Genomic DNA, 26,945 nt, shown 5'->3' on the forward strand with positions numbered 1-26,945 from the left:
CCAGATTCATCTTTGATAACACTGTAAATTTAGTTGATGAAGGGAACGTGCACATTTTTTTTCTTTTTTCTCTTCAAGGTCTACTGCTGTTTTTATAGATGGGGAAGAATTTTTGCTGATAAAGTAAGCAGGTGATAAAAGTACTGTCATAACAGTAAATAATTATGCAACAGGTTGGTCAGAGACAAAGTGCTTAATCACTTAGCTGTAACCAGTCACACGGAGGACATTTTCATACAGCCAAAAGCAAAAATTCTACATTCTAAAATAAAGAACCCAAGACTCTTTCTAAGTATGTCCTGAATCAGGAAATGTATCTTACAAGATGATGTCTCCTGCTGAGATTATAGGGTAATAAGCTACAGATCACAAACTGCTAGTGTAATCCTGTGCAAAACATTCAGTAGTAGACATGATCAGAAGCAGATGGTGACTTTGCCTGCCTGGCAAAGAAATAAAGTATATTGCACACAGTTCCTGCGTACATTTTTTTTTTTTTTTTAAGATGCAGAAAACTACGAAGAAGGTAAAAAGTCACAACTCTTATTGGAAAGAAGTAGAAAAAGCCTGATTGCAAAAAAAATAAAAGATTAATTTCTGCAGCTTTCTGAAAAGAGGATTGGAAGTGACTTGATTACAATGCATAAGTACCATAGAGAAGAGGAAGCATCATGTATTAAATGGCTTCAACCTATTGAAGAAGGGTGCAACAAGAATCAACGACTTGGAGTAGAATCCAGTAACATCCAATAACAAATAAAGTACGCATTTTTAAAACAGTTGGAGTACTTGCTGAAGCTATAAGGGACATGTTATTTTCTTCATCTATTTATGTCTTAAAATTAGAAACTTTCAAACTCTTTGGGTTTGAAGACCTTCTAAGAGTTTTCCAGTGCTGGTGCAAAGCTGCCTCTAAACAAACATGGGTCTCCTGTCAGCAACCTTCTCTTTGTACCCTTTGCTAGTAAGGTCTCACTCAGAATTTTTGAATTTTTTTGGAAGTCAGCATGCCATGAGGAGATCTGAGCTTTCAGAATTTGCAGTCTATGGTCAGGCAGCCAGGACAAAATGCCAAGGGCTAAGAATCAGACACTTTCTAGATTTTTGCTCCAAAGCCAAGCAAGGTCTAACTTTCAAGCTTGTAAGGGGGTTTCCTTGTGCCCACTTCCTCCCAGCTTGGCACTGGGAGAACATTACTATCTCCAGGATGCTGCCTGTTTCCTAGACTGAGCTTGATTATAGGAAGTTCTTTAAAATGTTCCTTAAAGATCTACGAGTCCTTCAGACTTAGGGAAGACAACATCACCTAATTTAGACAAATGCCTGATTTGATAGGAAATAGCACTATTTCTAAGCAAAAGATTTTTTTGAAATGGGATTTTTTTTTCAGAAATGAAATTTCAATGTTAGCTAGTCTAGGCTCAATGCAAATAAAATAGATCATATCTAAAGATATGTCATCCTCAGTGACTCATAAAAGCTCATATAGTGGTGCCTTCTGGCAACAAACCCAAGGAATCAATGAACAGGTGGGCTAAAAAGTCTAAGGAGCATGTCCCAATGTTTATACACAAGATAGTCAAAGCTTTACATGCAGTGATTATGCTTGAAGGGCTGACTAACAGCTATTTTTCATGACCGGGAACATATAAACAGAAAGAGCTTTAAATTCTTATATAATGTGACTGGTATTGGTGCTTGCAGGAACTTATGCCAATTCTGGAACTCTACAGCTGAAATCCAAGCAGGAAACCAATACTCTCAAGTCATTCTGGAACATATGATTGCTGCAGAAAATCTAGTAGATATTAATTAAAATCTGTTCTCGTTTACAATTATAATGTATCAGAAGATACTAATTTTTGGATTTTATGCTTTTAATAATAAAAGCTGCAACTTTCAATACACTATAAATGTGTATATTTTCCTTCAGGCTGATGAATTAAACTAAAAGCAGAGAGTTCTTCATTAAGAAATCAACTAATAGTTTAGTATCACTAACAGGCATTCTGGAGAAATAATCATGTCTTTTAAGAGATTTTAAATGATTTAATAATTTAAAGCTTATATAGAAAATTATGATTTTATATCTACAGAAACATTTGCTATATCAAATTGTAATGACACAAATTGGTTCTCATTGTAAAAAAAAAAAAGAGGATGAGAAAACATGCACAAATTCAGATGGCTCATGAAGTTACAAGTGGGGTTTTTTTGAGAGCTTTGGTGTATTGTCATATACAATTGCACTATGACAAGAAAGAAATCATGGGTTACAGATACGTGCTGTGGAAGAACTGCAGCTCTTAGTTTGTGTCACAGACTTGTAATAGCTGTATCTATTTTCTGTACAACAAGTACAAGCAAAAAAAATCAGAGTAATCAAAATTAAATGACCCACATATCATTGAAAACTTGCCTGCTCTAAAACATCACAGAAAATTAATGTTAGGCCTGACTGATTAATGTGAAAGTCCAAATGAGGAAAAACATTTTCAGCATAATCCACTGCTATCTAATTCTAGCCTGGGCATTTACAGACAGGGGATGTCAGCTACAGACCTCGGGGCACTCCCACAAAAATGAGCTGCTGCCAGTTTTGAAGCCCAGGCTCTACTCATCAACAAGAGATCCTCTGGTTAATTTTTACAGTTAATGAAGAAGATATGGAAAAACAAAGGTAAAATAACTCGATTCCAGACAACCAGAAGTAATTTCAGTAGCACCCAATATTAAGCACCTAAAGGGAAGATCAGATGCTATCTGCCCATTGCCAGCCATACCACTGTGAAGCGGCAGTGGCGTGTTCTATGCCGGTGGCATCAACAGCAAGTTATAAACCCCACGTGATGGTAATTGTACAGGGAATTGCTTCAGTTAGAATTTTATGACAAGGTCTTTAGCTAAGAGAAAGAGATTTGAACTCAAGGTCAACCACAAGTGGAGAAAGGCACAGTGAAGGGTTCCCAGATTTAGTTGCCTTTATCAGTGCCAGTGCTAATTCTGTTCTGTTGTAGGTAAATGCATGCAGCCAATCAAGCAGCAATAACATACCACTTTCAACTCCCTCACTGCTAGTTAGGAAACTCCCATCTCTGGCATTATTTCTGTAATTGTAATCGTAGACATAATGCTCAAGGAAAAAGCCATGGCCTCCATCTCCGTGGATTCAGTTTCAGGTACATCTTTTCATCTTGCTTTTGGCCAGCAAGAAGCACATACAGAATTTACCTGGGTCCAAAAGGAGATCGGAAATGGATTTCACCTACGCACTGATGATTGTAGCTCAAAGTGAGTTGTGTTCTGCTCTAATGACACCGTAGTAATTCTGTTGCAGTGACCATACTCAAGCCTTCCACAGAAAAAAATCATACTCTGGAAACTCTGCTAGTGGAAGGGACCAAACAACTACAGTACTCCTCCATTCATCTAGTGAGTAAGCTAGCCAGGCAACCAGGCGAAACAAAAAGCCCCAGTGAATGCAACTTAAGATTGCTCACAAAACTTTCATTACCAAAGATGCATCCTAAAAGAAAGATGTATTTCTGCTTTACGCTCAGGTCTACATCTCATAAGCACAGATACACCAAAAGTGAGAGAATATATGCTCAGAAGTGAGGAGTGGAGTGATTCACAAAAGTTTCATCTCTGGTCAACATAAATAATAAAAAGCAACTGCAACTTTTAACTGGAGGCTACAAAATGCAAGTTAATTATTCACTGAATTACTCAGGTGTATAAAATGATGGTAGAAGTTAAAAAAAAAAAGAAAACTGAAAAGAATAAGAAACTGAGAGAAGAATTAGCATGTTATGAATTTCTCCCTAAATGTGGCCAGAAATATGGAAGTCTGGGGAGGTGTATGTGGGGGGGCTAAGGGGAGACAGGGGAAAATGGAGGGGGAGAGAGAGAGGAGAAATGGTTTGATCTTTCAACAATGGTATCGTTCTTGGAGTAAAATTCCTTGCTATTGGAATTTTAGATGACAGAGAGGTTAAAAACTTTGAACTGTAGAGCACAAACATTATAAATCATGCTCAGATAAGGTACAGAAAAGTATTTTTGTCAATCTTGTTAATCTCTTAAATATTATGTATGATGTAGAGTTACTGATGAGCATGCAAGAATAATAATATTTGCCATGATCTGTGAGATAGAAAATGAAAGACTGGCCATAGTCCTTCAAAGAGAACTGTATGCAAGTCGTAGATTGCAAGATGTTAAAACTGGAAATGTCAGTTCTCCATTAATCTACAAAGGGAGAATGAATCAAATGCAGAAACGGAGATGTTCTATGAAAATGACTTTTTTTCAGCAACTTATTATTTTGTACAACAGCATCCTGCCCAGAAAGAATTAGACATGAACAAGTGAAAAAGACTATGCTATTCCAAAGATTTTTAGAATCTAATTTAAATCATCAAGTTCTGAGTGTTTCTCTAGTTATGATGGTAACAATCACAAAGTAAGATGCAGAAGGCCATGGAAAAGAAAGAGGAGAGAAGTACAGGGTTGACTGCACTAAAACCACCCAGCTGCATCAACACACTAACAACACATCAGCCACTGTAAGAGATTTCTTTGGCCTTTGGTTTCTAGAAGGCTGAGTTATATGATACAATTGAACAGGTAACTGTAGGACTGAGGTATTGCTGTCTGTCATCCATTTAGCCTAGAAATAAGACCTGGTAATACTTCCTAAATTCATGTACTCTACCTCTTAAAACATGAGCATAAACTAAATAAAAGCCCAACACCACTGAACTTAAAATACAGTATTATGTTCTGGATTCTAACTGATTAGGGCATTTGGTGCTAATTCCTATCACAGGTATAATGCAAAGTGCTTCAAATACCAGTTAAGCTCATTGTTGAACTAAATGGAAACACAACAGGCTCTGAAAAGAGGTTAAATGGTTACTATGGTAATCTCTGACATGGTCTAAATCAGTGTTTAAAAGCTGACAGAGGAAAAAAAAATGAAGAAAATGGTTAATAGCTTTCTTTCCTGGACCACTATTCCTAAATCTTTGACTTTTTCCTCTTCAAAAATACATTTTTCTCTGATGCTTCTGGAAGCAAAATCTTTTAGTTCTACATGAAGTGGACTCAACAAAGTGAGCAGATTATAGTGGCATATTACTCCTCAATCTTCTAATGAAAATGCTGTCATTGTCTTTTCGAGACTTGCTTTTCCCTCATGATTTCTATTAAAATCTTGGTCTCTTTCTGAAGGTCCTTCTAATGACACTTATGATGGAGTATTTTGATAGTGTTGTTTTGCAGCTTCCCTTAGCTCTTGATCTTGGTTTGTAACAGCAATCAGATAACCATTTTTGTCACTGTTGGTTTGGAAATGTAAGAGAGAAAGGGAAGTAAATTATTATCCCAGACTACTGCAAAGCTTCTGCCTAGAACCTAGTGAGGCAATTTCTGCCTCTGCATTATGCATTCACTTGATGCTGGTAGTCAGAAAAATAAGTAAGTACAGGAAAGTCGAGCTGGAGACCAATGCTGGAAAATTTCAGATATAGCATGTTCTGTGACCCTTTCATTGGTTGATTCTGCAGGTCCATTTGCCATCGCTCCCAGATTACAGACCTTTATACCTGGGAGTACTCCACAATTACTTTTGGATTTCCTGGAATTCCTACTGCAGTTTCCATCCAAAACATCTCTTCATACTCTAGCTTCAGTACTTTCCACTTGCAATATACTTCAACCCATGCAAATGACTGATACATCAGCTATCTGAATAAAAATTCTATTTAAGTCTTTCTAAAAAGAACTCAAAGATGATTTTGATCCCTCTCAGTATCTTTCTCAAAACCCTGTAAAGACACTTTTCAGAACACTGCTTTCCAACTGCCATTGTATGAAGCAGTGTTTTAGAACTTTAAAATATCCTGTACAATCCCAAACATTAAGAAGCAGAGGCTGGGAATTGTCCACTGTTCCTTCCTTTGGCCTTGTAATTTTCTATGAAGTTTTTAGGAATATACCTGGTCTAAAATGAATGAATGAATGAATAAGTAAATAAAATAATTATGATAATTATAAATAATAAAATTAACTAGTATTTGTTTAATAGACATATTATTAAATTTTGTATATTTATTATTAATTTGTGTGTGTTTGTGTATTATTAAAATCTTGTGTATTTTGTATATGTGTATTATTATTTTGTGTGTTATATTATTTTCTGTAATGTGTATATATTACAGATATATGTAATATATGACACATAACACATAACATATATGTATTTATGTACTATATTAGATGCTCAGCACTAAGTGTAGGATCTATTTTGTTTGCACAGTTTAACCTCAAGATGCCTTTCCACACTTGGAAGGAAAATGGTAATCATTACGTTTCTGACAAATATACAATAGAAATTTTTCTGATCTCAGAATGAATACTGTCCAGAAACAGAAAGGGCCCAGAAGAGCCTGAATTTAACACTATCACTGAACTTCTCCTTCTTTCTACTGTTTTGTGTATTTGAATTTAATACCTGTAAAGCCAGACAGCCCGAAGATGAATCAAGACAAGTTCCTTTTTGATTTCAAGCATGCCAATTACATTCTTTTTATTATAACACAAGAATGCCTCTGACCTCCTATGGTGTCTCTTCTAGACAGGGAGTTAAGAAAGAGAATACTCAATAAAGGTATATAGTGGGATTGTCAGCAGTTTGAGTATAAAAGGCAAGAAAAGAAATGCATAATTTTAATAGCCTGGAACAGTATTCTAACTGCTCTACTCAAATAATATTGTTTTCCCTGTAACATCACAACATTTTAACATCTTCAAGTTCAAGATGAAAACCAACTAAGTAACTGCAAAAGAATTTTAAACAGGCTTGCTTATTGTCAAACTTGAGAACCTGTTTTGTCCCCTATCTTACTATGAAAATCAGCTCATTGGCAGGACAGATCCTATACTTACAGGGTTGAACAGGCATTCAACACTGTGAATTTACTCTATGGAACTCTCCACAGACCTGAAAATTAAAACCCCCTTAGATTTTTAATTGGGTGTGATAAGAACTGAACTTGAGGAAATGCGAACAGTATGAAGAAAACATCATGATCCAATATGCAGCTAAATAAAGGAGACCTCACATTTTAAAATTTGTCTGACACTCTGACAGCATCTCCCTAGGGATAATGATACTTTCGTTCGCAAAGCACTGTGCTATCTGCAAAGCTGTAAAAGAACTAAGTGTTACTATCAGAGATGGGAAAGGCCTATTAGATCATCTGTCCATCTATCATACAACCATAACAGAAAGTAACAGTGAATTGCTGCTGTACTTTGACAGCGACTTTTGTAAAAAATGTCCTTTAACTCTTAACTCTCCGCAAGTTTCAGTGCTGGAGTCAATAACCTTGGTGGCTCACTAACTTCTATGAAGTATATGAAGGTATTAAATATACCTGTTTCAGGCCCACTTCCCACCTCATTCCTTTAACTTTTATTTTTTCATGAGGAAGAAAAGAACAATCCTCAGGTATTGCCCACATCAAGCTTCACAGAACTGGTCTTCCACTCTCCAGCTGCAGAATGCTTGCATCTCACCCATTTCCAAGGCAGTAGTGTAGCATTTCTCCTGCTTGGGATTGTGCATCATGTAGGAGAGTGAAGCTGGTGTTTTCCAGCAGACTTCCAACTCAGAAGTCATGTATAAAATATACCCATCACAATGCACTGTGACATGAGCATGCATCCATCATGTAACCTATCCATGGTGAATGCCTGATCAGATAATGCATAGAGTCTCATGTGAAGGCGTTATGATCAGGTTCTTAAAATTATTAGAGATGCCTCTGCCTGAATTAAGGTGCAAATGAGACCATATGCCAAAGTCAATAGTTTTTATTTAACAGTAAATATGACGTAGAGAGACATAGAAAGAAATAGGAAAAAGAGAGAAATGGGCAGAGAAGGAGAGTGACAGAGACAGATTAAATAGAAAAAAAAAAATCACCATTCTGTGGATTCTGACAGCATCTCAAGTTCCTGCCACAGTCCTAATTAGTAGGCATATTTGAGGTGGACTTCAGTGAGCAGTTGCTTCTTTGCACAGTTCGCTGCATTGGACAAAAGTCTTTCAAAGATTTTAACAATATTTAAGCCATTAACCAATATCGGTCTTTCATAGATGGCAGTCATAAAAGGTTTGCAGAATTCTTGGTGGTGGATATTGTCAGGTCAAGGATCCTTCTCCTTACGCTTCTCCACTGCTTCCAAGGGAAAGAATTGTTTCTGCTTCTCCTTATATTCCGTAAAATTTCTTGGCATGTTTGCTACAACAGGTTTTCAATTTAAGTGCCAATATAAGAAAATGTCTGGAGGGAAATCAGCTGAAGTATTCAGAAGATGACTCTCAGTATGATTCACACCACTGTGAGCAAAGAAGAGGTCTGTCTCGCCTTCTGTACTGCAGTGATAACAGATATTGGATGCAGTGTGTACTCAGATAAAGTTAATGGCAGTGACATCTGGTACATGACAGAGACGAGCAAACTCCTGTGATCTGCTTTTTAACACTCTGTGCCCAAACCATTATATGTCAGACTTAGTAAAAGTGAATAACCTTTCAGTATTTACCACTTGTCCCTCCCATGCTCTCAGTCAAATAAGACTGAAGGACTACTGGTTAAGTCAACTCCATATATTCACAAGGAGACCACAGGTAAAAGCAGACAAGAAAAAAAAGATTCAAGGTATGAAGCTCATTAGTAGTGGTCTCCGCAATATTTAGCAATTGTTGCACAGACTTTTACATTCCCAAAGCCCTCTCCCAGTCGTAACAAATGCTCACATAAAGGCTTGTACCTTCAAAGTGCTTCACCAACATAAATATATTAATAAGACCTTTCCCAGAAGAGAAGGCAGTGTCAGAGAAATGCCATTCAAATGGCTGGGCTGTAAGAAGTAGTGCTTCAAATTAGTTCATTAAACCTTCATCCTCTGTCATCAATTTCAAGCCCATTTAGAAAAAATGACAGAAAGTACAGTGGAGCTTTATGAGCAAAAGAAAGAGTAACTGCTCATAAAATTATTTTGCCTCCTATGATTGAAATGTTAATTAAATTGTAATTCTATGATGTGCATCAACTGAATTTGACATAAAGGAAACTAAAAAGATTTTTATACTCTGTTTGACTGAGGCCACCTAGATGGTTCTTTTAACGTGACTGGTGACAATTGCCACTGATGTGCTCTGGTAAACATCTTGTTTAGGTGCCAAAATTAAAACATTAAGGATAGTCTGACATCTGATACTTTATTTCAAAAATATTTAGAATTCGGATTAGCACTAGGTTTCTAAGAACTGCTAAACTTACCTAACCTCTGCAAAGGCAAAAAAGGAAATAAAACCTATCTTTCTTCAAATATTGCAGGCCACATACAGAAGTGCTTTTCAAGAACAAATTCATTACACAATTATACCATGTAGAATAGTCTGCAAAAGACTTTTTGGTAGCAATAAAATTACATTTGTCATAAATTTGTGCATGAAATCCAGTTGCTTAGGTTTTAATTTGCCTTTTTAGTAAGTTAGGCCACCATATCATGTTCATGATCACTATCAAGAGACAAGAATGTGTCTGTTGCTACATATCTGGCATAGGTAAATCATGTTAACCTTCATATGTGTGGTGATGTATTTACTAATACTGAAACCAAGGTACTTCTTGATCACAGCTATATCTGCTGTGAATTCTGCAATATCTGCTATGTCAGCTGATAACCCCTTTATGGAGATACGATTTCTGTCCCCTATTTATTATCCCTTAAAATATACTAGAATTTGCTTAGCATCTTTGCTGTGGAGCAGGGACTGGAACATCAAAGATGGTGAGGTAGTTGAGTCAAATATGGAATATGAATGACATTTCGTGTGAAGATAACTCCCAAACCATTGACAAATGCAACTCTCTTGGTTCTTGGTAGAGATTTCTTTTCTAAATTGGGCTAAGCAATTCTTTGAATCAGGCTCAACATACATATGACAGAAGTAGAGGTTCCATAATGGAGCAGAAATAAGTGAAGACCTTGTGGATTAAATATACTTGGCTCGTGAGTAACTGGCTTCTGTGGGGTCACTTTTTATTTGTACGGTGAGCTAATGAGCTGGTGCAGAAAAGCTACACATAGTATATAGAAAACTAAGATTAAAAAGTCTCCATACAACCTAAGTTATGATATTTTTCCATATTGATTGGATACCTTGTATGCTTATGAACACTGAGGTGCAAGAGTAAAACAGAAGTTCTCTTGTAGTATGAAATAATATTTAGGATGTTGGTGTAAGCACAGTTTTTCATGATGTTTCATAAGATCATATTACCTAGCTCCTCACAAATAAAATAGCCATGCTTGGTAGCAACTTCAAAAAGGCCCTATCCAAAAGGTATAAAAATTACAATGGTTTTCCTGCACACATAGTACCCGACATATGAAGGAAGTTGAGAGCAACCTAGATTTCATCTCTACTGCAAACTATTCAAAGCTCTTGTAATACTCTTCTAATATCCAAATACTTCCAGAATTATTAATTTTAATTACCTTCTTTTTTTATAAAAGATGTTTTCCAAATCAGAAAGCATTTATGCAAGTAGCTTACACTGCTCAATATCTGCTTCAAGTAACATTTTCACCATATTGCATTAGCAGAGTATGAACTTTCTGAAGCTGTTGCAGAAAAGTGACTGAGATTTAACTGTGGATGTTAGCTAGAAAACTTAAGAGGCAATGTTCTATGCCACAAGACAGGTGAAATCCCACACTATTCTATAACATGTTATCTGTCAGCTGCATATGGGGATATAATTGTTTATTTTCTTAAAGCTTGAAGTTATACTACAAGGGTAAAGTTTCAATTCCTCTTTGTGTAGTATTTGGCTTATTATATGTGTTTTGATACAGAAAAACACGAAACACTTTGAAATCATACATAATATTGCAATAGAAGACCAATTTGCTGCTTAATAAAATTTCATATTTCCAGCTTTCAGGTGGGTTGAGGCTTTAAAGGAACAGGGCCCTCGAACTACAAACTTCCTTTTTCTCTTTTTTTTCATTTTCATATTTGGCTCTAAGAGTGAAAGAAAAATGTCCCATATAGCAAGGGTACCAATGTACCCTGTAAGTGCTGTCATTATGAAAAAATGCCGTCACCATGAAAAAATGTCATACAGAAAAGTCTCAATGTAGCAGTGCCTTTCAAATCAATAAGCAGTTGAAAAAAGCCATCTCAAAATACAGTCTTGAAAAACAAACACTCAAAAAGGCAACACTGAAATCTACCATTTTTGGAAAGAAGCCTGCATGGCTGCATTTTTTGGAGCTTTTAATCTAAATCCAATATTCAGGTTTTTTCACTTGTAAGAAGGAAAGATTTCATTCAGATTGTCCCTTTAATTACAGAAATTAGGGTTTGAATCCAAAGCAGCTTATTATCTAAATTAGACGATGAGAAACTCAGACTCACGATTCCCTCTCCTTAAACAAGAGCACTGAAGTACCCCATGCACTCTGACTATTATGAGTAGGCGAAGTACTATCGATCAAAAGGAAAAATAACGTAAAAATGAATACAAAATGGTCTTATAATAAGCAGAAAGTTGGATGTATTAGTATGAACAACCTCCTAGAATGCACAATTTGGTGATAAAATATTTCCAAGAAGTGTCTTGTGTACATGTAGCACTATATCTACTAAATAACAAATCCATAGGATGTTGACATAGAGACAAAAATAAAAAAGATGATAAATATTTAAGTGAGATGCCATTCCAAGGTTTTTGTAAAATTCATAACTCTAATCAATGGATATTTTTGCATATCAGCTCAATAAAACTATAAGATATTTCAATGAAAACCTACCATTATCATCATGCACAATAACATGTCTTAAGATGCAAACACTGAGAACGACAATTAAATCTAAATGCACACCACTCTTACAATGCAAATACAAATTCTACATACCCAAACTGCACCAATTCAAGAAAAAGTAAAATTCATGAAAACTTTTTTAATATGTTGCACAAAGTATCATTGATCGGATTAGCAAAGGAGAATGTCCCACTCAATGACTACTGGAAAAGATGCTTATCAAAAATGTATCAGGTGAAGCAAGTCTGAGAAATGCTGATAACAGATGGGAGCTGCCTTGGCAAAAAAAAAAATGTTGCTAGTTTGTTTCTCTAGCTGAGGATAAAAGTGTCCTGGGGGGGAAAAGTCTGATTTTTCTTACCTCTTCTTTCTCTGCACTTTGCAAGTCCCTCCACTCCTCAGTGACATGACCGAAGTCCACTGTGTTCATTGCAACTTTATATTCCCCAATGATATCGTGTTTGGAGAAACGATCAAAGTCATAAACTGCCATCACTAAAGTTTTTCCACCCAGCTCAGAGTATGGCACCTGCAAAGATGAGAAAATGACAAACTCCACATCTGAGACAATAAAGATTGGTCCACTACAATGCAAATCTATTTCTTTGGTTTGTCAGCTGTCATCTCAGGTAAATTGAACTGCAGAGAAAATTATGAGGTGTATTTGTTTCAGAGTCACCAGACGCGGTATTTCTTGAGACAAGGGTCTGGCACTCGATAGAACAATGTGGCAGCTCACTCATCACTCCTGGATTTTTCTCATTCTACTTCAAATCATTTTGTGGGTGATGAAACTGAAACAAGAAGCTCAATTATTTGCACTGAAGAGACATGAACTTTTGACACAATGGTGTCTTTTCCTCAATAATTCACCCATCATCACTCAGAGATGGGTAGCTCCCAGATTGATGTAAAAAACAGAACTGGCTTACTGTATCTGACACAAAGTAATTAGATGCTAAACAGTTCTCTTACAGTACCACTACCTATTACTTACCAAGGCATATTTTTCATTATTACACCTTTCACATGGTAGACACTAAGGTGCTTTCTAAGTCACAGTGTATAGCTAGAAACTGTGGTGGCAGAAGGCCAAGTTCTGACTAATTCTGCAGCTGTTCTGATGTGGTTCAGACAGATGCTGTGGGTTAGGATGTTTATAAGTCACATTTTTAATATTCAGATGGAGACAAACAGTTCAGGTAAGCTACACTTGAGTGGCTGTCTGAAAAGGTCTGACTTAGGAACTGTTTGGATACATGTGAACACTTGGTCAATCTGAATATATTCTGCAAGTATAAACAGTTTCCACAGGCTTCATTAAACATTTATCTATTAATTGTCTATATATAAAGAGAAATGGAAGCATAGCATTATCACAGTCCTTGTTAACCTCTGCATGTTCCAGTCTGTTTAAACCCTAGGACTGTTGTCTTCTGCTACTGTTTGGCTTCCACTTGCTTCTTAAAATAACTTACTAATAACGTGAGTAGTTTTCCTTTTACATAACATGTTATATAATGTTTAAAATAAGCTTATCAAACTGAGAGCTAGGTCTAGCTTCCATTATCAAGTAGAATAGTTTCAGTAGTACATGGTTGTATATTTTAGTAAATACTACAGCAAAATCTATTTTCATTCTGTATATATTTGTAGCTTCTAAAAAGCTACAGAGAGCAATTATATGTGGAAGGAAAAATTCTAAATAATGTTAGTTTTATTTTTACACAGCCTCAAAAACAGGAGAAGAAAAATGTTCTAAAGTTTATTTTTCTGTTAGTTTACACTGGATCCTGGTCATTTGGAATGCATGCAAAGGCTACATTCATCATTATTTACTTTTTGGTAATCATTAACTTGACCTCAGTAAAGCTCATTTAAGCTATCTACCTTTTAAAATCCTTCCTTCATTCATTACCTCTAAAGTAGTTTCAGCCTCTGTCTTTGTTCTGGACTACCAAGGATGGCCTCAGCTTTTGTGAAGGATTGCTCCCTCTCCCTGCTTTCTGCTCAGACATAGTCAGTCTTTTGACTTAAAGCAGGTGAGACCATGGTAAAAGAATATGTTCTGACACAGACAATGTCATTCCTCTAGACATGAACCCTTTTCCCACTTTGGACCTGAGGAGGAATACCTCCTGGTGTAGTCCAGCTAGGATTTCTTGGTTTCCTTTTGGCAGTGCAGTGTGGGGATACAATTCAGACAGCTGAAGCCTGGTAAACACTTGCACCCTGGAACAGCACCATAGACATCTGGGAAAAAGAAATGAAAAAGGGACTGCCACAGGGAACCACCCAAAGAAGGGAAGAAATAAAGTTCAGGGCTCAAGATACAATACAGCAGAAACATAAGTCATCTCATTCCCATTAGCCCTACATTGGGAGGAAGGCAGGCAGCTCACAGCTGTGCCCTGGGAGAAGGCAGCAAAATAGGCCTGGGCTGCTTGGTGGGCAGTGCTGCCAGAGAGATGGGAAGGATGCCAACAGAAGATGTACACCACCTGAAGTGGGTCACAGGAATAAAGCTCTGCCCAAGTAAACACGATATTGTCAATAGTTCCCATGGAAGTTATTATTACAGTTGCAGCACTAGTTAAATGGTCATTTGTGGTTTTCACAGTAGCCCTTAGAACAATGACAGTACTTGGCATCCTCTGTTGGTTTTCTCTCAAGTACAGACCACAGTATGCAGGGGATAATCAGTACCATACTGGGATGTGCTTAAACACTCTATCAGGTCCTGTGTGGAAAGCAAACTATTCTCTGGAGCAAACTATTCTTTAATATTCAATTTGAATTTGAATATTAAAGATGAGACTTACAACAAGTAGACACTATAGCTCAGGAGTGGCTGATCTGATTTATAATTTGTGTTTTCATCTTAGATGACAGCATTATTGGTTCTTTCTTTGCTTTTGTGAGCTGCATGGGAATATGCAATTCAGAACTCTGTTTTCTTTTAAATACTCTCCTAGGAAAGCTCGAGAAAAAAATAACTCCCCACAAAAGATTACTTTTATGAACATCTTCAAGGAAAGAATAAGCTTATATATGCAGTAGTAGTTGTGTCCTCCAGGGATATCTTTCTCATTGAATGATTTCATAGCCTGAGTCTTTCACTGTTCCTGTTTTCAATCTGTAGCTGTCATTATAAGATTGGGCACAGAGAGAAAGGCCTAAAGTAACAGCAGAGGAACTAGGAGAAGCCCTGTGAAACATGCTGTATAGTATTCCTTTATTGTATTTAAGTAGAGCTTAAATTTGGCTACAGTTTTAGAAAAACACTAATAATAGATATTATTGGAAAGATGTAAATACTGCTATGTGAGCCTTAGCTAGATTTATTTAGTTCATATGTTATTAAACCTGACACAGGATTTCTTTTCATATGTAAAGTAGCATGGCAAAGAACTGCTATGACAAAGTCTAGCAAGATTAATATGCCATATTGTCCTCATCCATTTACCTTCCTCGAGTTTTAACTTATTTTTGAGGAAAAGAAATATTATACTGAATGCCATTAAACTGGACTACAAAGTTATTTAAAGAGTGTTTGTCTAGTGTAAGAATTTATATACCTGCAGCTAAATCCAGATACCAAACCACAGGTAAGGTATTAAGGAAAAGTTTATTCCAAAGTCAGAAACCCTAAATACACTGATAAAATCATAGCAGGTGAAAGAGCAGCCCAGGAAACCCGTTTTGGTGCTTTTATAACAATACCTTTTGCATCTGCATAACTTCAAGGCTATATTCTCCCCTGTGCTTTTATGGTCTCAGTCTCCCCCAGCAGGGGCCTCAGGCATGTCTGTGAGTACTTTTAGCTCTTCTTGCAACAGGGGAGATTACTTCTCAAAACAGGCAGGCAGAGAAACAGATAGCACTATTCATGGGAAAGAATATTCTCCCACACCGGGTTTTTCCCAGGCCTAGTTCTCCTACTAGTGAAAGCCTCCTCGAGTGAAAACTGTTTTTCCTCCTCAAATAAATTTTCTGTCTATGACTTTCTGTCCCTACGTGTAGTAAAATTTACACGGCATTTGTCAAAGTGTCACTGTTTTCTGAATTTCTTGTACATTTTATTTATTTACTACATTTATTTATCATTTTGCACATAAAATATGGATCAGATTGTCATACATCGGGTTAACCAAAGTGCCTAAAATCAAACTGTGCCTTTTAAACCTACTGAAGGCTGAGCCTACATTATAAGAAGATTGAGTATCACAGGTTTCTACAACATAAAAAATCACTACACTGCAGTTACCAGTTAACTAAGACAACTAAATCCATAGCCAAGCATGAGACACATAGTGGTTAAATATGAAAGTTTCAATAATTATCAAGAACTACCTTGAAAGTAAATTGCTCATTGAAAACAGGGTTAAGGGTCTTTCTGTGGACTTTTGTTTCATATTTCTTCTTCTTATCAGGCAGCAGGAAGACTTTTACATAGGGATCAGATGTACCACCCATATCTAATGCAGGCAGCTCAGCTGCTTGAATAATCCCAACAAGAAGCTGAAAAGAGAGACAAACAGCACAATGAAATTTCAAATAGATATTTATAAAAAACACGTAACAGAGATATACACATGCAGACTCTATTTTTGGTCTATGAGAAACTATTGCCCTGTCCCCTGTCCTGCCCCACCCCCCCTCCATTTTTCAAGGAAGGCAAATGAAGCAACACTACTGACTTTAGAAAACCAATTATGGCAGATTCAGACTGTACAAAAGCTGCTTTATAGCAGAAAAGAGGTTTTCAAAGGGCAGCTGATTACAGCTAAATACAGACTTCATCTTTTTAAAGACTGCAATCAAATAACTTTCAATTGCTCTCTCTGCTTGTGCATTATTTTTCTATGCTGAGCACCATGAATAGAAATCACATTATTAAACAATCGACAATGTCTAATTTTGACTACAAAATTTGTATTCTAAACCCCCAACACATAACCTTCCCCCCAAACCAAACACAAAAAGGTGATGAAATCAAATGCAGATCCTCTGGAGGAGCTTTACTGAAAACAAATGGATCTTTCAGTCTTCCCTATATTTAAGTTCTCTTGCTATGTATACAGATGGGATCAGTCAGTAATTTAAAGACAGTGTTTTCAAAAAATACTCCATGAAAACTAACCTTTGGTAATCTAATCCTAGTAACAATTTGTAATCTCATTGCAAAACAGAAAAATAAGTTTTTAAATCGCTTATACACTTATAAAAATAAAACTGAAGCACAGATGAAACTTGTAAATGCCTTGGCCATTTTTTAAGTGTTATAAATGAAGGCTCATGTTACATTACGTTATGTCATGTAATGTCATGTAATCTAGACATCCCAGCCTGTATTAGGCCTCATCAGCATAATGGAGCTGAGAAAAAGAAAATACTTTTAATCTTGTTCCACAGATACAGAACTAAGGTAAACATTGAAATGAGTCTTCAAGGTCATTCTGAAGACAACATATTAAGAACTGGGAATGAAATCTGAGAATATTTTCTTCTAAATCAGTGCTTCCGTCACAATATATTTGTTTCTCTCATGGATGAATTGTTTAAAATTGGAAACAGAGGCTCTAACAATTGGAATACAGAACAATATAGTCAATCTAGGAAAGAAGCTTCTGGCTTATGAGAGATTCCTGAAAGTTAGACTTATTTTTACCAGTTTTAAATTCATAGTATGGCCTGTATGCTTTCCCTCCTATAGGACTCTTAAGCTCAATGAAACATTTTCCTTTAGCTGCATGAAACATTTCTCCTTTTCTGTCTCATTCTTATTCTAGATGCATAACACTTCATAAATACATAGATAGGCTCAGGATCTACATCAAGTTTTTCACATCAAAGAGTGAAAAACAAGGCTATGATTTTTAGTTAACGGAGTGGAAAAGCAGTTCAATTCCCCTTTACAATTTCTCTCCCTAAAACTGAGAAACAGTGCTCTGGAGAGTACATCAGTCATCTTGTCTCCATTTTTAACCCTGTGCAATACATTAGCCAAATTTTAGGACTGTAGTTTCATGCCACTGCACTATACTAACCTAAGTGAACCCCCTCTCCTACTCTTTTATATCATCTATCCTTCAACAAATTCTAAGCTGCAACATAGTTTAGAGCAGCAAAATAAAATAGGAATACATAACTCAAATAATTTATTACAATAATTAAATACAACACATGTTTACAGATTTGTGGTTCTTCCATCCTATTTCCCTTTGTAAAATATGGTTCACAAAATCAACACTTCCTTTAATAAAATTCACACAGAAGATTTGTTTTCATATTCTAAGGAAACTGAAATCCATTTGTCAGAACTCATTTGCTGCTTTTCCTTTACCCCTTTAAATCTTCTGCTTCTGAAGGGTCTAACATTTCATACTGATTTCATACTGATTTCAAGTAGGATCAGTGTGACTCATCACACGGCCAGGGAATTTGCTCTGGGAGTTGAGGAAAAGCTCCTTTAACCACAGTTTCTTGAAAGGTTTCAAAACTCTTTTTAGCTCTTGCATTGAAAACCAAGCACTGATAGTCAGAAGACAGTTGAAAATACAGGCAAATACTATTTATTATGCCAGGTCATAGCTGTGTGTAAATACCCTCCTACTGACAGAGAAATTTTTCTTAATTTTTCTCTTATTTTGTCTTGCAACAATTAAAAGTGCCAGATTCCATGAACAGCATCAAATAAAGTATATGAATGTGGAAATAAATCACAACTACATGTGGAAGTCAGTTCAGGTGATTAATAAAAATTAACTGGGATTTAAGTTCAAAAGTAATTTCTTTCCATAAACAGGAAAGAATTATGTGGTTGTGACTGAAATTGTCAAAAAATGAAATGCAGGATAATGTGTTCTCAAGTTTACTGAAAGATATGCAGCAGAAGTGAAGAACTTAGAAGTGTTGGTGTACTTTGCGCCAAAGTTAAGCACTGTGAAGTTTAATGTAAGGCTGTGAATTGGTATAATTGACGAAAGTCATCCCTGGCAAAGAGGCCAGGGAGGGGAATTAAATATAAGCTAGTTCAGGATGTGGCCAGACCTGTTAAGTAGGTCGATTTTAGGTCTACATCACATTACAGTATCTATTTATTCTGAAAACTTGGGTAAGTATGCCAAAGTTTGGTCTTACCAGCTTCAGAGTAGGGTACTGAATAAGTATCAGTCCTTAACTTCTTGTTCAACTTTCCTGGGTTTTTTTTTGGGTGCTGACCTGTTTATTTGAACTTTTATTCCAAACTAGAATTTTCATGGCTATTAAGTGCACTTTCATGGAGAGCAACAGAACCTGATGCAGCTAGTTATTACAGCAAAGTGCACACTTGATGAAGCAAGAGAAAGGAACTTCTGGCAATCTTACCAACTTGCTAAAAGACACACAGTGAACCAACTTACCTTTATGTCCCTCTTTTTCCTTCCATGTATGTTTGCTTACATTTTAAATACCTGAAGGCTGAAGCTACATTTTAGTTTCTGCATGCACACTCCATAATGTAATGTGGGTGGACATTGATTGGTGATGTCTTAATATAAGTTATTAATAACCATGAGATAAAACTGTGTCTTCAGTTTTTGATTAAAGGTGTAATATATACTCCAAGTACATTCAATACCAATTTAGTAGTACCTCTGTAATGAATATTCTGTCTTGCTTTCTCCCTTTACTCTGTGCAAGCAGCAAGGATTTCAGAAATATCTACTGTAACTAAATGTATGACTTCATTCTCCTCTTGCACACACAGAAATGAAATGTTACAAGTTGGTTATTTCAAACCTGATTGTTCTGGAAGTCATAATCCAAAGAATATTGGATTTTCCCTAGCTTCTCAACTTCTTTGGGTTCTTCCTTCTCTTCCCCATCAGTCAGCCCAGTCTCAGCATCATCATCCTTAAGAGCCTAGAAAGAAGGAATGTAATATTCATAAATGAGGCAAGCTGTTAAGTACAGTTTAAAAAAGATACTGTGCTCAAATCTATTTTAAAGCCATTAAAAGCAAGCATGACAGCGGAAATTCAAATATGCAGTTTACATATATATTTATACTTTTTGGGTTGCTCAAGAAGATGTTATAAATCAGCAAGCAAGCAATGGAAGTAGGAAGAATGCTCCTTGGGCTATAACAAGCAACGATTGTTATAAAACCTGAAAGTAGAAACAAAATATCATCTCGATGTAAAAAAAAAAGTTCTTCTGGGCTCAAACGGGCTCTTAAAGAGGCACAAGGAGGCAAACATGCTATTAAATAAGCAAAGTCACGCATTCATTCAACTTAAGAATATCTTGACAACGTCAACCCTGTTTGTGCATGCTGTGAATTGTTTGCATTTCGCAACATGTTTCCGTAAGACTACTATGATCAAGAGCATGTGCTGTGGATGAGCTCTTCCTACAATCATATGCCAAACATTTTTCATGTTTATTTAGAATGAATATGGAAGCAAAGTTTCTACCATGCCATTAGCAAATGCATGTTCCTCCTTTTCCCTCCCTCCCGAGACCAATTTCCTTTTTATTCATTCTCACTATAAAGCTTGGCTGAACCAAATTGATTGCAAGTTGATTTTAGTTTGCTTAGAAACAAACACAGAGAAATACAGAACTGCTTACATCTTTGCCTATGGAATAAACCCTGTTTTTTTAAAGGATACCTCAGTTATCTTAGATTTTATATATAATTCAAATACTAAATGATATTTTTTCTGTACCAGAAAGCAGAAGTATTTGCACTGTGGAAAAGGTAATTCATACAATTATTAAACCATATGAACCGTACCTAACTATGTAGATCTTATTCCAGCACATTCTTATCTGAGTAAGAACTGAAAATGGGCAAAAGTGATGAGGCAAATAGCGAAAAAATGTGGAAAATGTGAAAATAAAGCTGAGAGTGTGAAAACACAGAACCAATACTGAGCATTCATCCAGAATTGCAGAATTGTTGTTTGCATGTTATAGTAAACAGTATGCTTGTCTCTAAGTCCCCTATCTGGATGAAGGTTCTGTTCTTTCTATTTGGAGCTTCTGCTTGCACAAACAAGACTACTAAGTGCCAGAACAAGATTTATTCTCTCTTTTTCACAATGTGACGTAGTCTTAAGAAACATACAGCATTTCTAAACAACAGGTTGCAGCCAGGACTCTTTATCTGAAGAGATAGCAAGGTCAGAAAGTAGCCATATACACGCTAATAGTGGCTGAAGAAAGAATGAATGTGAAAGCACTAATATCCTCACTCAGCCCTGAACACAGTAGGGGCCATGCAACAGTTGTGTGGGGTTGGTAAGAAGAAAGATTGATCTCTGAAGTAGAAAATGCTACTTTTCAGAAGCCAGATCTAAATTCAAAAAGTCAGACTCAAAACTGTATGGTATTAAGCAATTATTTCTCTACTTTTTGAAACAAGTGAGAAATTCTGCTGGCATAGCTCAACTGAAATCAAAGCAACAGCATTGATTTATGCAAGTTGAGGAGCTGGGTCTCAGGTAAATATCTGAATGTTAGTGAGTGATGGACTTTTTACCAGGAACATAAATTACAGTGTACCTGGATGAGATTGGTAGGAAAGGTCGGTAGTGGATGAGAATCACCTGTGAGACTAGAAGAGTAATACTTTTCCAACTAAACCATTTCTATCTGGAAGGGCTGAACTGCCTGAAATGAAATTTGGTTTGAGACATTTTAATCTCTGAGCTGCTAGCAAGTTCCCTGACTGTAGCGCAACATTTTTGTTAGTGCGACAAGAAGTGTTCAAGAGACACTTGAAAACTGACAGGCTCTTTGACAGACCATATGTGGGACTGTCAGGATACCGAGTGATGTGATTATGCCAAACACCCTTGCTTTCACTGGTAATAAAAATAAGCTTAAGGTTTTGTGATCAAACAAAAAGAAGATGTGACTCAATCCCACTGAAGCAACCAGATTTATCTAAGCCTGGAGACAACAGGAAGCTGTAAGTCAGGGTGGGATGTTAACTCTAAGATCCACTGCTCTGAATGATGGCAGGAATGTCCTAAAAGAAGACTCCATGATAAAAGACTGATATACAGCTTCAGTATGTTATTGTTTCTGGGATAAGTACTGGATTTGCTGCTGTTCCATCTAATTTTGACCTGGATTTTGTTTGAGAGGAACTATCCTACGACCATTCCTGAGGGATAAAAGTGAGAATGCAAAAGGAACCTTATGTGTTAATTTCTACGTATGTGGAATTTGTAACTGCTGCATCATATCCACACTCTTCTCTAGGAGAGCTATATACTCTTCTACAAAGCTGATCAGTCCAGGAGGTAATGGACCTGTGGGTAAATCAAAGTGAAAAAAGTTCTTATTGTGACTAAGGAACGTATAATGGAAAACTAACATCCCTCTTGCAAAGGAGTTTTGAAGTGCAGGCAGAAAACACTGTATGGCTGAGAAACTCTTCTGCACAGGTTATGAGAAGCCTATTGGAAGGTGAAAGCTATTTCCAGAGGGGATGGAAAACATTGCACGTTACTGACATCAGCTGAGGAGCTACATGATCCTTCTTGACCTTGACTGAGAAACACTGAACTGCTAAGAAAAACACTAAGAAAGAAATAGTGTTTGGATACGGACGAGGTTGTGGCATGGGGGAAGATGTGACAAATTATTATCTCTACAGCAGTATGTAAATAATAGTTTTTACTGTGAAGAGAGAAATTTGCTTTCAGACTACAGGCCAATGCTTTAAGAAGAAGTTGAGTCAAAGGAAGCACATGTTTGATTCGGCTGCTGAGTTTCAAAGAGGAAGAAGAACTGGATTGCTTCAAAGTACTCGAAATACCCCAGAGGGATTTTAATTTTGTATTGAGATTCTCTGAAAGATCAATATTTAATGGAATAGTACTGCAACCCTCAATTTATAGCACACTGTAACACACTATATTGTGTCTTACTGATGTATTGCTACAATCAAAATAAGCAGCTATATTTTATTTGTTTTAGAAACAATAAAATATTTTTAATTATAAACCAGCTTTTTCCTCAAGCCCTCTTCAACTGATAAATGGTAACTGGAAAGCCTGGATTTAGATGCAGAGAAACATAAGCCTTGCCTTTCCTAGTATTTCCTTTAACTCTCACATTCATGACATTTTAAATGCTTTATCTGTGAAATATGCAACATGGAAATGCATTATTGCATTGTGCTGAAGACCAGGTTTATCTCTAATTTAGGATGACTGCTGAACTTCACTCAAGTGGTTTCCTTGTTTCTGCATAACATATGCAGAAACACACAACAGTGAAACATCTATATCCTTCCACATGTGTATAAGTATCTGAAAAATGTAGGCTTATATGTAAGCAGGTGTAGGAATGTACAAAAGAAAGTGTTAATCCAGTACAACCATTACAAGGTGATACGTCTGCATCTAATGAAATCAGCAAGTGGGAAAAGTTACTTTGTGCCAGGAATCATAACAGAGCCACACAATATACAATAAATGCTTTCTTAGACCTGGAAGACAAAATTAATTTTTGAGCCACCTCCCAATCTATATGTGAATGAACTATGCGAACAAGTTCTAACCAAGGCTGCAGACATAAATCTACATATGGCATTAGGATTCTCTTTTCTGCGCCATGTTTAGTTAATTGTTTTCAAGCTCATCTACTCTGCAGTGATTCTTATAACAAAAAAAGGGCTAAATTACAGCAATCTGGGGATCCACTGTTCAGTCTGCTGGTTGTTTCTTCTGCAACATAATTAAGAGTGGTTTTGCAGCCTCCTCTTTTCTTCTGAGTTGTTAAAAGAAATGCTTAATTTTAATTTTTTTTTTGTAGATGCATCTTTTGCATTAAAAAAGGAACAAAACCCCAAAGCTCCTTGTAATTGCAGCTCTGCAAACTCCACACCCTTCAGTGGGTTTTACATTCCTGAGTTTTGTCCCTCTCTTACTCCCCTTGCTGACAAAAGCCTCTCCAGTGATACTGCCTCCCGACACTGCAAACATTCCTTGCTTCCAGCCGAGTTCCATCAAAACCCCTGCACCTTGCCACTGAGTTTACCACATTACTATCCACCACAAAGCAGAGAAGAGATTCTGGGTCTTAAATCAACTTTATGTACACCTTCACTTAATCCCTTCCCAAATTATGTGTAGAAAATGGGAGGGTCTGCAAGGGTTTTTGCACAGTTGCTCTCTGGTTGCCTCCATATTCCACATGTGCCCAAGCTTCTGGAAAGCAAAGTGGGAGGAGACTCATGTAACAAAACTGCTGGGGGAGCAAGTGTATTTCCTTGCCTCCTGAAGAGAGAGGCAGAGGCCACAAGCATGTCTGAGTCTCCAAGAGGATGCAAAGACCCACAGAGGTGTACTTTAGACTTTGATTCTGGTCTCAGTTATCATATTCATGTCACAAATTATTTAAAATGCAAAGTGTCTTTCACTGTTATATGTAAAGAAATGCTTTCATTAACAGAGTTTTTAGTGTTCCTTCCATGCTTTTAAGGAAATAAGTTATCTGTAAGCAAGAAAGAGAGACACTGGGAAGGAAAACAAAACACTGACTGCAGCCTGTAAGTTTGTTTGTTGCATGGTGCACGTTGCTGTCCTGAGTTCCATCTCCACCTGCCCCATTCATCACTCCTTTTGTTCACATGGTGAAGAGGATATTTTTTTTTACATGAATGATGCCCAGTCCTCAGGCTTGTGCAATGCCTGCTGAGCTGAATGGAAGAAAACAATATCATTTTGTAGCAAGAATGTTCTGTGCCATGTCCAACAATTAATTTATCAGAAAGACAATTTTTCCCCCACACCTAGGAATGACTGCATTTCCACTAATGGTGGTGCACCTCATCAATTTCTTTCACGTTCAAGAACACCATAATTCTCATCTGGCCAATTTTTATCCCAAGGGAAAATAAAAGCCTTTAAAAATTCCTGTCTGATGCCCTATCACAAAGCAGAAAAGCCTGCAATTTTAACATGTTTTCTATCAGAGTCCCCCAGAAGGAAAGGCAACATTTCATTCATTCAGCATCTGCTTTCTCTCCATGAATTAATTCAAGGAACATGTTGTGCCTGGGTTTCCAGTGTCTGAGCCAGGCTTTGGTCATTGTTAAATCTACTTTGCCATTACTGCTGTAGGAATGTTGGCTTCACACACCAGCAGTGGGCCACACTGATGCGCAGAATGAGCAAAACCCTGCTAGGTTCAGCATGCAATGCCTTGACATTACTTCCTTGCTTGTTATACAGTTTTCAAATGGTCTGTTGGATTATTCAAAAGACTTTATTTCTTTAGGAGCCCTGTGACATAAGGTCATCACGTTCAGCTTAAAAGCTTACTGAATTGTTGGGTACTAAAATACTAACTTATTCTGGTGCAATAGAAGGATACAGAAAATGCTAGAGGTGTTCGATGTAAAATATGAATACACACATTTAAGTCAGAGATGTTAAGCTCACAAATCAACCTGTTTTTCTTATAGCCAGTGTTGTTCAAAAAAAGATGAAGCTGATCTCAGTCTGGGAGCCTATTTTAGAAGTCAACCCTGTGGGTCAGGGCTCTGCTTTGAATGAAGGGCCCATGTGTGTGAACTAAAAGCAGTAAGCCTTTCTGCAAGCATGCTGCCATGCTCTGCCCCCACTTTCCATATGGCAGGCAGTGCTTAGTTGCTCTGAGCAGCAGGCTGTGAGTAGGAGGCAGCTTTAGGCTGCTTGGCCAGTGCATGCTGCTCCATCAATTGTTCTTCATCCTCCTCAAATGAATGGCAGCAGGCAGATGGAAGCATGCTTTGGGACAGAGCTGGCTCCTTGACGGTGGAGGACCACTCAGAATACTACATTTATTTCTGTCTGAGAAATCTGTCATACTACATAACTAGGACTACATCTATTTAACAGTGAAAATTAACCTAAATACAGCCAGACATGATTTACTGAGTGCCACATTGACCTACAGAGAAAAAGTTGGCACAGACCTGTTCTTTTGGCTTACTTCCTTAAAAAGAGAGAAGATAATCCTCTGACCATCCTCTAAATAGGATTTTATCAAGTATCTGATATTCTCATGCTTGAAAGTTATTTTGCTATTCATATTTATTATTCATTTATTATTAAATATTCCCAAGTATTTAACTTTGAATTTTATTTTTTAAAATGTATACCTCATTAAAATGTGTACATAAACATTTGAAATGCATTCCTCATTGATATGAACTGCTGTTCCTGTTGTAGGTTATGCATACCCACTAACTTCAGACACTTAGTGTAGGAGTTTAGTTCTCCATGCAGTCTGTGGATATAGGAAAATGTCTCAAGAGCGGGATTCAAATCACTTAATTTAGGGACTAATTACATATTTTCTAGACACTACTCATTAGGACCCTGAAGACTCTGGTCTTGAATAAAGAACTCAAAATTTGGGCTGTTAGTCAAGAGAACACAAGAAATGTCCTTGACAATGGAAGCTTCCTTCAACCTTCAGTATAGAAACAAGACACATAAGAAAATAAGCAGGATCTGTTTCTTCATGTAATCCTAACAGTGCAATAGGTTACAACAGAAGTAATAAATTAATTACTTTACAGAAAAAAAAAAGTTAAATAAAGGAGGAAAAACAAACTCAGGAAGCACGCAAAGCAAGCTCCTGTGTTTTCTTGGGAGTGACTGAGAGGACGAGACAGGAATGCAAATAAACCCAGCCTTGCGTCTCACAGTTATTGCTTCCACATTTTCAGGTTTCTGAAGCCTAATATAAATCTAAGTTTCAAAAGAGTTTTACAGAAAACCTGTTTACAGTACACAAATGCTCATCTATAACATTTTATATTCATAAACATGTTATTTTCACATTTTTCGGGAAGTTTTATGTATACTGCACAGTTGTCTTCTGAGTCAGGTGAAAAAGCAGGACAGTTGGTCAAGCCTGAGGTTGAATTAATGTGAAATGGGACTCAGTCAATTAATTTTGACTGCCACAGTATATATACTGGGCTTGTTTTCTAAGCAAGATTTGTCCCTATTGTTTCTAACTAACTTTCTACA

The 26,945-nt window shown here is 36.8% G+C and overlaps 1 protein-coding gene across 2 annotated transcripts in view; it reads right to left on the reverse strand.

The window, feature by feature from the left end:
• Positions 1 to 26,945, reverse strand: part of SYT1 (synaptotagmin 1) — a 127,510-nt gene that overhangs the window by 61,611 nt on the left and 38,954 nt on the right. Inside the window, exons 3-5 of one of the 2 annotated variants that reach the window (XM_027747797.2) lie at positions 19,699 to 19,812; positions 16,267 to 16,434; positions 12,275 to 12,442 (exon numbers count right to left, since the gene is read on the reverse strand). In XM_027747797.2, coding sequence (XP_027603598.1) covers positions 12,275 to 12,442; positions 16,267 to 16,434; positions 19,699 to 19,812 — 450 coding nt within the window. Of the gene's footprint in view, positions 1 to 12,274; positions 12,443 to 16,266; positions 16,435 to 19,698; positions 19,822 to 26,945 lie in introns of both variants that reach the window. The other variant, XM_027747796.2, reaches the window with a different exon arrangement.

The sequence above is a fragment of the Pipra filicauda genome, unplaced genomic scaffold (genome assembly GCF_003945595.2).
Source record: "Pipra filicauda isolate LSUMZ 115617 unplaced genomic scaffold, ASM394559v2 scaffold4_size7858003_pilon, whole genome shotgun sequence".
In the NCBI taxonomy this organism is placed as follows: domain Eukaryota; kingdom Metazoa; phylum Chordata; class Aves; order Passeriformes; family Pipridae; genus Pipra; species Pipra filicauda.